This window comes from Rhagoletis pomonella, unplaced genomic scaffold (assembly GCF_013731165.1).
Source record: "Rhagoletis pomonella isolate Grant_MI unplaced genomic scaffold, Rhpom_1.0 Rhpom_scaffold_00001, whole genome shotgun sequence".
NCBI lineage: Eukaryota > Metazoa > Arthropoda > Insecta > Diptera > Tephritidae > Rhagoletis > Rhagoletis pomonella.
Window position 1 is genome coordinate 2,132,208 of NW_023458555.1, and position 14,951 is coordinate 2,147,158.

The 14,951-nt window shown below is 37.6% G+C and overlaps 7 protein-coding genes across 9 annotated transcripts; 3 read left to right on the forward strand and 4 right to left on the reverse strand.

The window, feature by feature from the left end:
* Nucleotides 1-492: 492 nt before the first annotated feature.
* LOC118735991 (protein unc-45 homolog B-like) lies at nt 493-4,080 on the reverse strand. Its single transcript, XM_036466091.1, has 3 exons — nt 3,910-4,080; nt 3,254-3,715; nt 493-3,195 (listed from the first exon to the last, which is right to left on the reverse strand). The coding sequence occupies exons 1-3, from the start codon at nt 4,042-4,044 to the stop codon at nt 787-789; spliced, it is 3,006 nt and encodes a 1,001-aa protein (XP_036321984.1). The 5' UTR covers nt 4,045-4,080; the 3' UTR covers nt 493-786.
* A 519-nt stretch (nt 4,081-4,599) lies between these two features.
* On the forward strand, nt 4,600-5,641 carry LOC118736035 (dnaJ homolog subfamily C member 30, mitochondrial-like). The gene is made up of 2 exons (XM_036466147.1): nt 4,600-4,988; nt 5,043-5,641. Exons 1-2 carry the CDS (start codon nt 4,691-4,693, stop codon nt 5,480-5,482), a joined length of 738 nt encoding a protein of 245 aa, XP_036322040.1. The 5' UTR covers nt 4,600-4,690; the 3' UTR covers nt 5,483-5,641.
* On the reverse strand, nt 5,387-6,777 carry LOC118736019 (probable 18S rRNA (guanine-N(7))-methyltransferase). Of its 3 annotated transcripts, none has more exons than XM_036466130.1 (5): nt 6,607-6,776; nt 6,512-6,549; nt 5,891-6,453; nt 5,637-5,835; nt 5,387-5,405 (listed from the first exon to the last, which is right to left on the reverse strand). In XM_036466130.1, exons 1-4 carry the CDS (start codon nt 6,643-6,645, stop codon nt 5,648-5,650), a joined length of 828 nt encoding a protein of 275 aa, XP_036322023.1. In that variant the 5' UTR covers nt 6,646-6,776; the 3' UTR covers nt 5,387-5,405; nt 5,637-5,647. The 3 variants fall into 3 exon arrangements, with proteins under 3 accessions (XP_036322023.1, XP_036322019.1, XP_036322030.1); XM_036466126.1 differs by lacking the exon at nt 5,387-5,405 and adding an exon at nt 5,469-5,563; XM_036466137.1 differs by lacking the exon at nt 5,387-5,405 and adding an exon at nt 5,504-5,563 and having other exon boundaries at nt 5,644-5,835; nt 6,607-6,777.
* Nucleotides 6,778-6,859: 82 nt separating this feature from the next.
* LOC118736053 (iron-sulfur cluster assembly 2 homolog, mitochondrial-like) lies at nt 6,860-7,641 on the forward strand. The gene is made up of 2 exons (XM_036466161.1): nt 6,860-7,041; nt 7,098-7,641. Exons 1-2 carry the CDS (start codon nt 6,998-7,000, stop codon nt 7,540-7,542), a joined length of 489 nt encoding a protein of 162 aa, XP_036322054.1. The 5' UTR covers nt 6,860-6,997; the 3' UTR covers nt 7,543-7,641.
* An 883-nt stretch (nt 7,642-8,524) lies between these two features.
* Nucleotides 8,525-12,714, reverse strand: LOC118736012 (protein phosphatase 1 regulatory subunit 21-like; the record flags this gene model as incomplete). The annotated part of the gene is given in 6 exon segments (XM_036466120.1): nt 8,525-8,946; nt 9,006-9,252; nt 9,388-9,749; nt 11,894-12,073; nt 12,132-12,479; nt 12,545-12,714. Coding segments are annotated over 6 exon segments (1,311 nt in total). The 3' UTR covers nt 8,525-8,856.
* Nucleotides 12,715-13,204: 490 nt separating this feature from the next.
* On the forward strand, nt 13,205-13,980 carry LOC118736058 (nuclear cap-binding protein subunit 2). The gene is made up of 3 exons (XM_036466168.1): nt 13,205-13,350; nt 13,411-13,628; nt 13,682-13,980. Exons 1-3 carry the CDS (start codon nt 13,300-13,302, stop codon nt 13,878-13,880), a joined length of 468 nt encoding a protein of 155 aa, XP_036322061.1. The 5' UTR covers nt 13,205-13,299; the 3' UTR covers nt 13,881-13,980.
* Nucleotides 13,882-14,826, reverse strand: LOC118736042. The gene is made up of 3 exons (XM_036466154.1): nt 14,628-14,826; nt 14,442-14,563; nt 13,882-14,378 (listed from the first exon to the last, which is right to left on the reverse strand). Exons 1-3 carry the CDS (start codon nt 14,767-14,769, stop codon nt 13,953-13,955), a joined length of 690 nt encoding a protein of 229 aa, XP_036322047.1. The 5' UTR covers nt 14,770-14,826; the 3' UTR covers nt 13,882-13,952.
* Nucleotides 14,827-14,951: the final 125 nt, after the last annotated feature.

Below are 14,951 nucleotides of genomic sequence, written 5' to 3' on the forward strand. Positions count from 1 at the left end.
GTTAAATAATCTAAACTTACACAATCGCGTAAATTGTAGATGTAAATTTGGTAAATCTTTCTAAGGGCCAAATTCACAGTGCGACAGTTAACTAAAGATTTTTGTACTGAAAACTGTCGATTCTGAGTTAAATACGCACTGTGAATTTGGCCCTAGGTTTTTTTAAAAATGTTACCATTTTTGATCTGTGGACCCTTTGTTTTAAGGTATATTTTTTTTAATACTGTTATTTCAGTATAAATGTCATCCATTTAAAAATATTTCTTTCTTGAAATACTGAAATACTTTATAACTGAAGAAATATAGTATTTTTGCATACTATTTTTTTCCAACAGTATATAGTACGCAGACCCAAAAAATAGTGCAATACTATATATTATACGTATATGTACACACGTACGAGTTCTGTTGAAGAGGAAAATCATGTCCCAAAAGGAGCACTTGAATTGAGATCGTAAATAACTAATAACAAATGACAAATCCACCACATAGTTTTGAACTAAAACTCAAAATTTATTAAATAACTGTTTTAATGAATAGCCTAAACTTTTTGGTAAAAAGTAGGTTAATAATTAAAATAGTGATACAACACTAGAATTATACTGAAAACATGGTAGTAGCACTACACTGATATATGAATCATGATGGTTCGTGATGTATATGTACATATGCATGGACGAAAACATTCTTATATACATACGTACACGTGCAAAGAATTACTAGTGCATTTTTGGCACTTATGACAACCTTGATCTTACTTCTAATTTGTTGGCAATCATATGCATATTAATCAGTGATCTCCTCAATACGTGCCGCCTCTTCGAAAACATCCGGTGCCACAAGATCGTCCGATCTCTCAATAAGTTTGTAGCGTTCCGCCGCTATCAAACACTGCTGTGCAATTTCACGCGCTTTGGCACGCGTATCATCTGGTAGCTGTGAGAGGCCACTAAGTAGTTCCATAATATCGGTTTCAAAGAGCTTTTTCGCGATATCCTCACCAGCATTAATCATATTCAATATTACTACAACGCCACGATGCTGCACATCCGGGCTTGGATTGGCGATGAGGGTGTGGAGAACTTGCAACCACGTACCGATTTCAAGTATTTTGGTGCAACATACTTTTGAAATTGACGTTAAAATAGCCAGCGCCCCGGCACAAGCCTTTGCAGTGTCTTCATCCTCATCTTCACACAACAATGCTAAGAACTTTACGCGATCGTTGGGCTTTTCGAACATCTTGACCACATCATCGGACATCACCAGATTGCAGAGGCATTGCGCTGCCGCACGTATCAAGTACAAGTGATCTTCCATTAGGTAAACCTCAATTTTCGACACACCTTGCTCCTTGACGATACGTTGACGCACGCTCTCATTCATCGCCGCTAAGTTGGTAAGTGCCATAAGCGCTTCGAAATTCTCCAATGCAGTACAATCTTGCGCCAGCAAATTTAACAAAGGTCGTATAACGTCCAAGCTTCGTTGTCCGGCAAAAGCTACTTCAGGATTGATCGTAATACCGATGCGCGCTAAGGCCTGTGACGCATGCCGTTTGCCCTTTTCGGTCCCATCCAAAGCCATCCGCAGCAACGCTTTAACACCACCGTCTTGCACTACTTTGCCGCGCAACTCCTGTAAACTGCATACGGCATTTAGTACACGCGCTATCAGCTCCTGTGAGTTGTGACTCTCAGTTTTAGCGAGTGCACAGAGTGCACTTGTGATGCCTTCATTGGCAAGAACTGTAATACGTTTATTAACGAAATCTACGTCGTCTAACTCGTGCTCCTCCGGTATATGATGCTTGGCGAACTTCGCCAGCTCTACCATTTCCGGCAACATCTCTTGTTTTTCGTATGCATTGACGAGGTTTACAAATGTCGTTACCACACCATAGAGACACGACTGGTCGCCGGAACGAGCCAAATCTATGAGTGCGTGGATCGCAGGCTTATCCTCGATCAGTTTTTCTTTAACCTCAGCATCCAGGGTAAGATAGGCCAGACCGTCCGCTGCCCATCGACGTATATCCCGGTCCTTACCGGGTTTGATCAGGAAGCGACGACATGCCTCGGCCAATTTGCTAGTGGCTCCATCAGCAAATGGTCGGATTGTAGCATCCTGTCCACCGTAGCTTCCAAGCTTGCAAAGTCCGACCAAAGCACGAACGCGTATATTATCATTCTTGCATTTGTAAAGGTTTTTCAGTATGTCAACACCCTGAGCGCACAATGCCTTAGCTTTGTCCTTTTTAGACGCAGCAGCTACTATGCATTCACAAGCGACGCGTTGCTGCAACTCATCTTCGGTGGTGGCCATTGCCAATATCATTTGCAAAATTCCTTCCCGAGCCACAATCTGATTACCTACATCTAAGGGTCCGGCTAACAAAGAAGTTATGGCCACTGTTACGCGAACTTTAGATTCCATGTCAGGATCCAAAAGTTTATCCTTTATGTACTCATCGATCTGATCGGCATACCGCTTTTTGGCTTCATCGTAATACATGTTCTCGTAGATTCGCGCCATGCACACTGATGCTATGGTGCGCGAGGATGGTGTTATTTCCATTGCACTTTCATATTTATATTCCTCCAATTCAGAACACACCTCCAACAAACGATGTAACCCACGTATTTCTACCAATCTTTCTGCCCACTCAAGTGCCGTATAATGAACATTGCGCGTTAATAACTCGATAATGGCATCACGTGCCGAACCTGATATTGTCCGATCTGTTATTGTGTAAACAAGACAGGTTAAAAGTGTGTCGATTTCCTTTTGATTTTGCTGGCATAGTTCTTTTTTTGGTTTACTTTCGGGCTTGTTTTCCATTCCCGACAAACAGTTTATTATAGTTTGCAAACAATACTGGGCAGCCGTAACCCGTTCTTCGTGCTTATGATCCAACACATGGAGGAACCATGGTACACCCAATTCTCGCAAAACTGACTTAGTTCGCTCCACGGAGGCACTGCATAACTCACCAACTACCCGTATCAAATTGCAATAAATTTCTGGATCGTTTTCTATTTTGGTTATAGATGCTATTTTTGTAATGCATCCGGCTTTGAAGAGCATATCCGCCCCAACTTCTTCCTTCGCAAGCACTAATAGATTATTAGCTCCTGAACGCCGCTTATCCACTGGAGCTCCGACATCAAAAGTAAGCTCCATCATTTGATTGACCTAAAATTGGCAATTACATATTATTTTCATAAAATTATGTGAGGAGGCAAAAGTTTACCTTCGTTGATGTCTTTGCGTTTTGGGTAACCCGTTCCTGTACAATCTGATGTAGACGTTTAAGCATGGGTTGTACTGATTTGTTATTAGGGTCCTCTTTAAACAAATCGGTGGCATCTTTGTATGCCTCTTCATATTTTTGTAGGGCCTCGTAAGCCTGTGCTCGACGAAACAGTGCCTTGGGGTCCTTTGGTGAAATACGCAAGGATTCCGTGCAATCGGCTAAAGCTTCCTTGTATTTGTCAAGTTTAAGGTAAGCAGCAGCGCGATTTTTGTAGAAAACGGGCAATTCCTTGTGTTTCTCACCAGCTGTAATGGCTTTCGTATAACTTTTCACAGCCTCCTCCCACTTTTCAGCTTTGAAAGCCGCATTGCCTTCGTTTTTGTAGGTCAGGGCTTCCTCTTCGCTTTCAAGGGGTTTATTTGTATTATTTGTCATTTTATGGAATTTACCTAATGATTTCTATTAAAATTGAAATTCACAATGCAAAAATTAATAATTTCTTATTTTATTTTATATTTTAACTTTGTGTCACGTCTCTACTGAATAGTTCACTTAAAAACTTTTTCTGCTTATGGCTGTGCACTTTTATTTATAGGTTTAAGAGTGCCCGAAATGCGCCTTCTCACACCTGCCGAACTTTCTCGAACACCTACCGTGTGGATTGCGTTGAATTGTGAATTTTTCCGAATTTTCGTGAAAACTTTGAAATACCCTCGAAGAAATTTAGTCGTTATACCGCTCTTTTTTTGCCTACCAACAGATGGTCTATTTATAAAACTTGTGAACATTTCTTTCGACTTTTTATTTTCGTTTATTTTGATCAATCTTTTATTTATTTGACATTTCCGTACGTTCAGTGACCAAAGGAGAAGTGGGAAAATATATGTATAAGTACCTACATAAGGGGTCTTCACAGGCAGTTCGGTAAACTGCAGTACTCTACATCATGGTGGTACTCGGTATTAACTAAGAACGTATATACGCTCTTTCACAAATCTACAATCCAATCCGGTGCAAGCCCTTATGAACTTTGTTTTTAATATTGCCTTTTTTACACTAAGGGCTAGTTTTTCAGTGCCAGTTAAGTTAACTGAGTTAAAATTGAATTGAATTGGCTGACATTTGATTGGCTGCTCTTAGTTTAAACCAGCCAGATCGGGCGTTTAAACTGAGTTTAAACTACGACCGTGCACTGAAAAACTGGCCCTAATTCTTAAAACTTTTCAACGAAATTTTTGAGGTATATGTATGTATATGGATTTATGATTTCTCGACGGGGTTTTCTTTCACCCCCGGAATTTTACTTTCATCAGCTGTTTTGTGAATGCGAAATGTGACGCAAAGCTGTCAAATTGCTACAATTCCCAATTCCTAACAAAATGATATAATCGTGTTAAAAACAAATCCAAAATATCGAAATCGGTGGCCCGTGCGATGTATAATAGGCAGTCTCGGTTCATATTGCGTAGCATTTTGTCGACGCACTACAGCTACAGTAACGCTCAGTATCTCTCTACCAGCTCATCGCTGAAAAGCGCCAACTATTATCAAGCTCTTGGAATAGTACAGAGCTCAACCCAGAGCGAGATAAAGTCAGCATACTACAAACTCTCGATGCAATATCATCCGGATAAAAATAAAGGTTGTGAAAATTCTGCGAAAAAATTTCGAGAAATCACCCAAGCATATGAAGTACTAGGCAACTATCGCTTAAGGAGGCTATATGACAAAGGTATACCTTAGTTAATATTTTAACCAGTTCTATATGCTATACATAATATTGTAGGCATTATACACACAGCGGGATCAACATATGCGCAGCCAACGGAGCACGAACCGGAAGAAGAAGACGATCCGGAAACAAAGTTTTACAAATCTAGATTTAAGAAATCAAAAGTTTCCGATGAAATGGGACGCACGCCCATTTATGATTTTGATGAGTGGTCTCGCGCTCATTACGGTAAATCCTTTCAAAGACGGCAAGATGCCAAACAGAAATTTGATCGCAAGAAAGCTCAGAACCGCGACCATGTATTAGCTTTACAAAACGAAATGGTGCTTTTCGGACTCGTATTTCTTGCAGTGGTCATGTACGCCGTATTTTACACTGAGTCGTCACTAGACACACCAAAGGAACGCGCTATTCGAGCTGCAGAAAAAATGAAAACTGACATGGAGGGTGAGAAGTCAATAATGAACGCCAACTCTACAAGCCCAGAAACATAGTTGTGATAAAATATCAGGAAAGATTTAGAGGCAATGTGTATAGATATTCTATTTTTAACTACATACATATATGTATTCAAGCTGTAGGTAGAAGAATTGTAACATAAATTTATGGTTAGTATATTTTGATTTAATACATAAAACAAATTGTTACCATTTACTTCGCTAAAATTTTCCACTTCGTTTGCGGGCCGTATATTTTGTGTCAGGGCGTGTGTCACGACCTTGACGTCGTCTGCGTTCCTTTTTAGCCAAAATCCATTCACGCGATTTTTTCATTGGCTTGCCTCGGGCTTCTCGGCACATATCACGTTTTTTGATATAACTTATTCGTTTTTCCTCTTCTTCCGTTCCTAAAATAAAATGTAGTAATTAATATTTAGACTACGTTTTAAAGAGAAGACTAACCTAGCGCTTTTGGCATCGGTGCGGTTCCGCCGGTCATTAAAACTAGAAAATACTTTTTTGCTTTGGTGGAATTGGGGTAATCAACCACTAAACCACCATAAAAACCTGCTTTCATGGCTTGAGATGTGACCATTTCAATTTGATCCGCGTTTTCGGGATAAAACTGAAATACAGCGCGCGCTGTGCGTGTCAAGCAGGAGAATAACGTAGAAAAAAATTTATAAAGTCTTTTATGCGGATTGTGTGAGCTTTTGTCAGCATTGCACAACCATTGGAGGGCAGAAATTGATATTGCTCCATCGAAAGTACCCGGCCTGAACGGCATACCCTCTCCCATATCCGCTAACAGGAGATCGCCTGCTACCTCCCGTTCGCAAGCTATATCCAACATCGCTTTCGAGATATCTACACCAACCCAAATATGATCATTGTCATCAAGAACGCTGCCCGATAACCCTGAGCCGCAACCAATGTCTAATATAAAACACTGTTCATCTTCATCCAGCGTAAGCAATTCATAGGCTCGTTCAGCCATCTCAATTTGAATTTCAATAATTCGAGTGCTGTAAACAAAGCATCATATTTACAAAAAAGGAACTAAACACGCGTATATGTACCCACTTGGTTGAGTATTTTTTAGCCTCATCGCTGTTGTAGAACTGAAAACAATTAATAAAATAAATTATTATGTGCTAAAAGAAATATTGAACACTTACAATTTCAGGTGGAGCTGAGTGTTCTGGTCTTCTTGCCATATTCACTAATTTCCGTAAAATATGAGGAGTTTTGTAGTAAATGAGATAAATTTCTATATTGAGCTAAGTTTATTTTGTTTTCACGTCCACGTGGGATTCAAATGGAGGACAAAGAGATCTTTTCAATACCCCGTTTTATTTTACTTTCTCTTTTCCGTTTTTGTTTTGATTCCTTCTTCAAACAGCTGTTTGTAAGAGGTATGTTCAACGCCATTATGCAAGTTTTGTTTTGATCCCTATAGTGGAGATTTTCCTTCAGAAAAAACTGGATTGATTATAAACATAAATAGATACATATATAAATTGCGAAATATTTAAACGATAATTCTTTAGGTAGTGCATAATATTATAAATGGCATTTGCTCTGAGAAATCTGCTCAGTCCCAAATGCTACAGGTACATTCTATGTATGCCTACATGAGTTTTCTTATATAAAATAGTTATCTTTACAGACAAATATGTGCGGCATCGCGCTGTAATTCAATATACCTGGAAACCTTTTCCACTAAGAATGCTGATATAACTGAAACCGCTACATTAGAAGACCCGAAACCCAGTCCAGGGGGGACAAAATTAGTCATTAGCGATTCATGTAAGAAGCGCCTGCTGGAAATAGCTGGCAATGGGCGTTCTTTTCTACGCATCACCGTGGAAGGCGGCGGCTGTTCAGGATTTCAGTACAAATTTGACTTAGACAGTAAATTGAGCAGTGATGACATAGTTTTCGGCGAGGAAAATGCAAAAGTTGTCATAGACAGTATATCATTGGAATACTGTGCTGGTGCCACGGTCGACTACCATACGGAATTAATACGCTCTGGATTTCGGATGCTAGCAAATCCGCAAGCGGAGCAAGGTTGCTCATGTGGTTCTTCATTTTCAATAAAATTGGATTAGAAATAAGAACTAAATTTCAATTGTCGTTGTTTATTCTGTATTGCAGCACTTTTATGTAGTAACTTTGTAAACGGAATAAAAGAGAGTATATCAGCATTATCAGGGAAATACTGTTTAAACAAAAAATAACAGGTACGGTGCTAGTGTTATATCGCAAGTAAAAAAAGCGGAGCCATATTTTCAACAACCTTATCTTTTTTACCTTTGTAATATTTATTGGTTTAATTTTGTGATTCGTATGGAATAGTAGCTTATGTCGAGAAACTGGTTTTAGTGTAATGCGGCATTTCCTTTATCCTTTAAAAGACAAGGAATTTTTTGATGAGACTTAATAAGAATATTGACTTGCTAGTATCGGAACTATTTCTGGCACGTTTATTTGCCAAAAGTTCTTCAACGGCGCGGCGCCAGTGAGTCATTCGCAGTCGTATGCTGCGAATGCCGCATTATACTAAAGCCAGGCTTTCGACATAAGCTACTATTCCATGTGAACACAGAATTTATTGTTGTTTCCGTTCAACAATAAAAATATATTGTTTAAATGCATATTTTCATATTAGCGTGGGCTGAAAATCCGCTTTTTTAGAATTTTGATTGATAATAGCAAAAATATGGTTCATTTCGCTAAAAAAAAATCTGTGTGAAATTTGTTTTTTTGGTCAATATCCTAAGGCTCGCCCAAGTTCATCAAAGTTCAATATGCTCAAAAAATAAAAGTTTACAAATAGACCTTTTTTTTAGAGCATAATGAACCATATTTTTGCTATTACCAATCCAAATTCTTAAGAAGCGGATTTTGGGCCACGCTATTACATATGGAATCTTGAGTGGATTCAACTTTCCAAAAATACCTTTTTTGAAAAATTAAATTTATTGTAGAAAACAAAAACTAAGTTATAAACTATTTTCGTGTTTATTAGTTTTTATAAATCGTTATAAAGTTACACATTTAGAAAATATCTATTTTTAGATGATTTTTTTCAATTTATAAATTTCTTACACAAAATGCATTAAGCTGAAATATGACATGTGGTATAACTGTTCGTGTTCTTCATCTTTCATCATCTGCCGCTGCATAAAGGTTCGATAGTAATCTTAATTATAAGTTCACTAAATATTCAACAATTTCGGTTTGCTAAGCTAATCAAAACGATGTTCTCATAAATATTTGCATATCGGAACAAACACGACATTCATCTTTGGAGGAATTTACAATTATTGTTTGCCATTAAAGGCGTTTACTAGCCTGTTTGTGTTTGCATTCTGTCACAGGCGTATCTTGTATATACATACAGGTGAATACATGCATATATATTATTTACAAGCAGCTAACTGCTCACTTAAATTGATCACCTGTTCCGTGAGAACACTTATCTGCTCTTCGTAATTAACACGTGTCGTTGCCTAATAAAATTAAGTTATGATTATTTTTAGTAGTGCGAGTTATGCATGAAGGTTCTTACCAAGTCTTCCTCTAACATTTGTAATGCCTGATTTATGCTTCCCATTTGTTCATCTTTTGCTTTTAACTCATGTGTTGCATTTTCCAAACAGATTTGGAAATGTTCTACTTCTATTTCATACGAGGAAATACGAGATTCAGCCAAATACTTTGCTTTCAGGAGATCTTCGAATTTTTGGCTAAATGTGTTATAAATAAGTAGTTCTTTCGTAGGCGGCACTATTGGTTCTTTAATCGACTCCCGTACGCTGTAAGAATGAACATAAAAACAAGTTCAATACCAAGAAATTTTTTTAAGATCAAATAAAAATTAATGATTCAAAAGATTTTTACTATATAGAAGTTATTATAAATTACTACCTCGCATTTCTTTTTTCAAATACCTTTTGTCGTCCACTGAAATCGGCTTCACCACTAAACCAGCTGCTGTACTGCTACAGCTGCAGTTCTTATACTCCGCTACAGCAGCATCCATAGCAGCGGCTGACACGGTTGTTGATGCATTATCTTTTAATTCGATTCCATTTCCGTCATTCATAATAACTGTTTGTTTTAATTTCGCCATTTCGTATTGTGTACGCCAGTGAACCATTTCTTTTTCTAGACAAGAAATACGTTCATCGGCTGTTGCGACAGCGTGTGCGTTGGCTGTAGACAGTGCGGAGGGATGATGATGATGTGGGGTAGCAACATGTAAAGGGGTGTGATCACTACCCGAAACGCTAAGGGCATCCTCACTGCCCAGCTACAAGCAAAAGAAAACGAAATTATAGGTATTCAAATTATTAAAGTAATCTCGTTAAAGTGGGCTTAAGCTGGTTTTCACATACAGTGCCGGACAAAAGTGTTTGCACAGAAAATTTTTCGCAATTCATGCAACGTTTTTTATTCTAATTGCTTATTGATGTTTTTTATTTAAAAATATAGTTCATAGTACAACAAAATTCATTAAATTTCCGTACTAATTTACAACTTTCAAATTAGATTTTTTAGATTTTTTTAGATTTTTAATACTAGGTATGCACTTTTATAGCCCATTCAATTTTAGCATAACAAAGTTCAGGCTTGAAGTTGCTAAAAAATGGCAATGCTTTTTGACAATTTTTTTCCTGACGGTATTTCTCCCATACAAAAAAAAATTGTCGAACATACTTTGTATGGGAGAGTAGTCGGACAGTTGCTAACTTAGAGATAGTGAACAAGGGGCATCATTTCAGCAATGGAAAAACATGCTCAACTTGAGGTCATTAAGCTTTCGATAAAGTTAATCTTAATATTTTGTTTTATAATCTTGGTAAATTCGGCATCACTAGCTCACTACTTAAATCCTCTAGAAACTTTCTGTCTAATGGGAAGTTGGTGGTAAGAATCTTCTTCCTCTTCTTATTTTACTTTATTGGCGCTATAACCGATTTTGGTGGGCCCAAAACAGCACGCCAGTCGTTTACTTCAGTGCCAACTTACGCCTATTGAAAATGCCAAGTGAAACCAAGTCCTTCTGCACCTGGTCTTTCCAACGCAGAGGAGGCCTTTCTCTTCTTATTTTACCAGCAGAGAAAGATTCTGCGAAAAATTTACGGGCCATATTATAAATAGAGTCCGATCGATTAATCGTCCGATGCCGAGGCTAGCATCGGCCAAAAGAATCGGTTTCGGCCGTTTTTGGGCGATCCTTGAACAAGTTAATGTTATTAATGGTGATTTCGTTTCTACCAAAAACGGTTGCCTTAGCACGGTGCACAATGTCTTTGCTGTTACACTCAACCCTCTCAAAGGGCATGTTTTTGCCCTCTAGTCCTTGTCCAGCTAACGCATTTCATAATATTATCGTTTTAAGCAGAAAATGTGCCTATTTTGCTTTACAAGAGTGTGACATTTTAAGAAACGAACACACATTTTTCTCACCGAATGCCCTTGTTTTACCAAAATGCAAAATTTTTTGGTAGAAAAGAAAACACCATTAATTATTTGATTATGTTTTTCTTTTATTATAAAAATTATAAAAGCATTTGTTCTTGAAATGAAAGAACCGCCCGATTAAATTCTGAATACAAATTAATTTCAAGAACAAATCCTTTCATAAACTTGTATAATAACAAAAGAACAACAAAATAAAATAACTAAATAACATTACCTTATTCAAGAATCGGTCAAAAACGGCCGAAGCCGATTCTTTTGGTCAATACTAGCCCCCGGCATCGGCCAATTAATCGGTCGGACTCTAATTATAAATGCAACTTCGGGCTTACTGCAAGAGGCTAATGTTGGTCCTCTTGCTACTCTTGCTCTTCTTAAATGACTCCTCCACGGTTCAAGTGGTTACGGTGCATAGATTTTGCTGATAGTGTAAAACTTTTTAAACTTATAAAAGACAATACGGACTATCAAAACTTTCAACGTGACTTAGATGCGATAAAAGAATAGATTTTGCTGATAGTGTAAAACTTTTTAAACTTATAAAAGACAATACGGACTATCAAAACTTTCAACGTGACTTAGATGCGATAAAAGAATAGTGAGGTTGGTGGCTTAAAAGCCCGATCTGGCTGGTTTAAACTAAGATCAGCTTTTCAAATTAAACTCAGTTTTCTTATTCTAAGTATGAACCGGCACTGAAAAACTAGCCCTTAGGGATCATCTTTGATAGCAAACTAACATTCTCACCACATGTTGACTAAATTGTTAGCAAAGGATATTTAATTTTTGGGTTTATAAAACGCGCTCAATGAAATGTACTATCCTTATAGTAGCCCTACTGGAGCATCCGATTTCGCTTTAAAGTATGCCGCCTTACTAATCAAGAAGGGCATTGCTGAGGCTGGGAGCACTGTCGGACAGGAAATTCTTCTTGTCTATTATGTTTGCATTTGCTTTGCAATACAAGCTTACCATACTAACTGCATCGACCAACTTAGCTTCAAGTTCCGAATTTCTTTTTTCTAGCGTTTCCATTTCACGACGTAATCGTTTTTCTGTCTCTGTGAATTCAGCAACACGCTTATCTAGCATTTGTTCCAAACTGGCAATGCGTTCGGTATGAATTTGCAGATCTCGCTCTTTGTCATCAATCTTAAATTAAAAAGGGGACTTTAAAGCTTATGTACAATAAAAATTCATTATCCCAAACCATTGTGGTTAGTTCTGCGTTTTCCATTATTTTCTTTTGAAGTTCTTCGAAAATCAGAGCATCCTGTGCCAAGTCTCCAACAGCTCCAGTAACTCTTCCTTCTGCTGACTGCAATGGTTCGCCCTTACTAGCTTTATCGCGTTTATTGCGCCCTTCATGCGTTGCGATTTCATCTTGCAAAACTGCTACTCTATGTTCTAACTGCCTGTTTCGAAAACCCAAAGAGTCCACTTCTTGCTCCGCCCGTCGAAGTGACGTTTCACTATGCCGCAATTGTTCCCGTAAGCCGTCTCCCTTTGACTGTTCATCTAAAACCGCTTTTCTGAGTACACTAGCACGCGCTCGTAGCTTCAAAGAAATAATAATGTTAATGTATTGTGTTGATCATCCTGCAAAATGTTCAAGGGGCGTACTTTTGAGTATTCGCTAGCCAACTTTTGATATTTGGCTTCTGGTGTTGCCGTCAATTCTAATCTGTCTTCCATTCCGCTGAACATTGTTAATCTCCCAGTGATAGCAATTCACTTTCTTCTCATTATTTTTCATGTATGTATTTATATTTAAATTATTTCCATTAGTATATCTTTTTATTTTATTTTTGAAACTTGCTTTGTCCTTTATTTCAGGTGAAATTCCATTTCTTTTTGGGACACGATTGATACCCTGTTGGTGTCGTAGGATTAAATTTATAAATAATTATATACTTAACAATCTCCGACAGAGAACACGAACATATTTCACATTTTATTCGCTAGTTTTTATGCCTTTTTTTAATTAATTCAGGTTGCTTAACCAAGGCGAATTTAAATTGCTTACACGGACACTACTTTATTGTGAATGAGTCACGGCAAAACAGAGAACGTACGTTCTCTGAGGTGGCGTTACTGGCGAATCTAGATTTTCGCCGCGGTACTTCTGAATGTCAAAATGATGTGTTTGTTGTAATATGAATTCGCTTTGTTTACAACAAACACATCATTTTGACAATGGTGATACCGCGGCGAAAATCGAAATTCGCCTTAAACACCACCTTGTATAAATTCGCCTTGATTTACACGTTTGACGTTTATTTGCAGAATTGACATTTGTTTTCTCGAAGCCGCTTTTGCACGATCGTAAACAAATAAATTTTTCATTAAATATTTAATATTTATTTAAACCATTAAATATGTCGGCGGGGTCAGTAGATTTAAGTTCATATCGAGATCAACACTTCAAGGTAAACTTTTGAAATAAAATTTTGTTTAACTTGCGGGTTATAATCTTCGCAAACTTTCAGGGCTCGCGCACGGATCAAGAGCGCTCGCTGCGTGAATCTTGCACATTATATGTGGGAAATCTTTCATTTTATACAACAGAGGAGCAAATTCATGAATTATTTTCACGTTGCGGAGAAGTACGACGTATTGTAATGGGTTTAGATAAATACAAGAAAACTCCTTGTGGATTTTGTTTTGTCGAATACTATATGCGGACTGATGCAGAAATGGCAATGAGGTAAGGAAGGTAAATGCAACTAAAACGCATTGTTACCAACGTTTTCGCATTAGATACGTCAACGGAACTCGATTAGATGATCGCCTCATCCGTGTTGACTGGGATGCTGGCTTTATAGAAGGACGGCAGTATGGTCGTGGCAAAACTGGTGGCCAAGTACGCGACGAATATCGGACAGACTACGATGCCGGCCGAGGAGGTTATGGAAAGTTGCTGCAGCAAAAAATTGCGCCAAATACAGACAATCGTTGAATTCGTTTTTTTTTTTTTTTTTTAATCATAGCTTAGAGTTTATACATAAATATAAAAAATGAAAACAAAAACTTATAACTCGGTTCTACGTCCGCCCAAATATGGCCCCTTTTTTAGTTTTTTATATTGTTTCTTTAATTTCTTTGGGGCTTGTTTTCCAGATGCCTCATAGTAGGGATTCACATAGTTAGACGTACGTCGATCTTCATTTATTTCTTGAAGCAAAAGATCCATCAATGTTATTGTCGTTTCATCAACCAGATGCGTCAGAGAGTTCACAAATTCGTTGCACCAAGTCAGCGTTGATTTCCAAAGTGATATATTCTTGCCAAATATCCGGCGACTTATTTCTGGAAAATGTAGCAAACTTTCAGCGGCAATGCAGCAATTTTCCAAAGTGAATGTGACGGCATCTTGTAGTTCACTACTCTGGGGAAATCCCTCGCGTGACGCGTTATAACCATTGGAAGTCAGTGTTGCATTCTTCTCTGTTATTACCTGTTCGACATTATACTACCGTCATTGTACTAGTTAAACATTTTAAACTTTAGCAATTAATACTTCAAATATTTTCCTATAGGCTATTTGTAATAGTTTGAAGTTCTTTTCGTAGTTTTCCGATGCCAACATGCTCCTAATCATTAATTGATGCTCTCTTCGGCGTTCAGCAAACAACTTTGCATCTAAAAGATATAGCATAAATAAATATGGTATTCACACATTGTACATACATAAATATGTACTTACAAACACTAGCTGTTAATAACGAATTGTTTGCGCCAACCTCTTTACTTTCGCTATTCTCTATAGGTTTCCTAGAATCCTCATTTCCTCTGATCAGCAGGAAGAATAACCATACAAAACCAAGAAACTTATACGTCAAATACATTATTCCCGAAATTTTTAATTTTTTTGTTAACACTCAGCTGTATCAAGACGAATTAATATAAGGTGATAGCAGGAGTACAATAACAAAAATTTACATGTATTCTGTTTTTGCTTTGGCGGCATAAACTGTCAAAATCTATAAGAGTGTGTGTAGAAATTCAAACAAAATTTTTTATTTTTTTT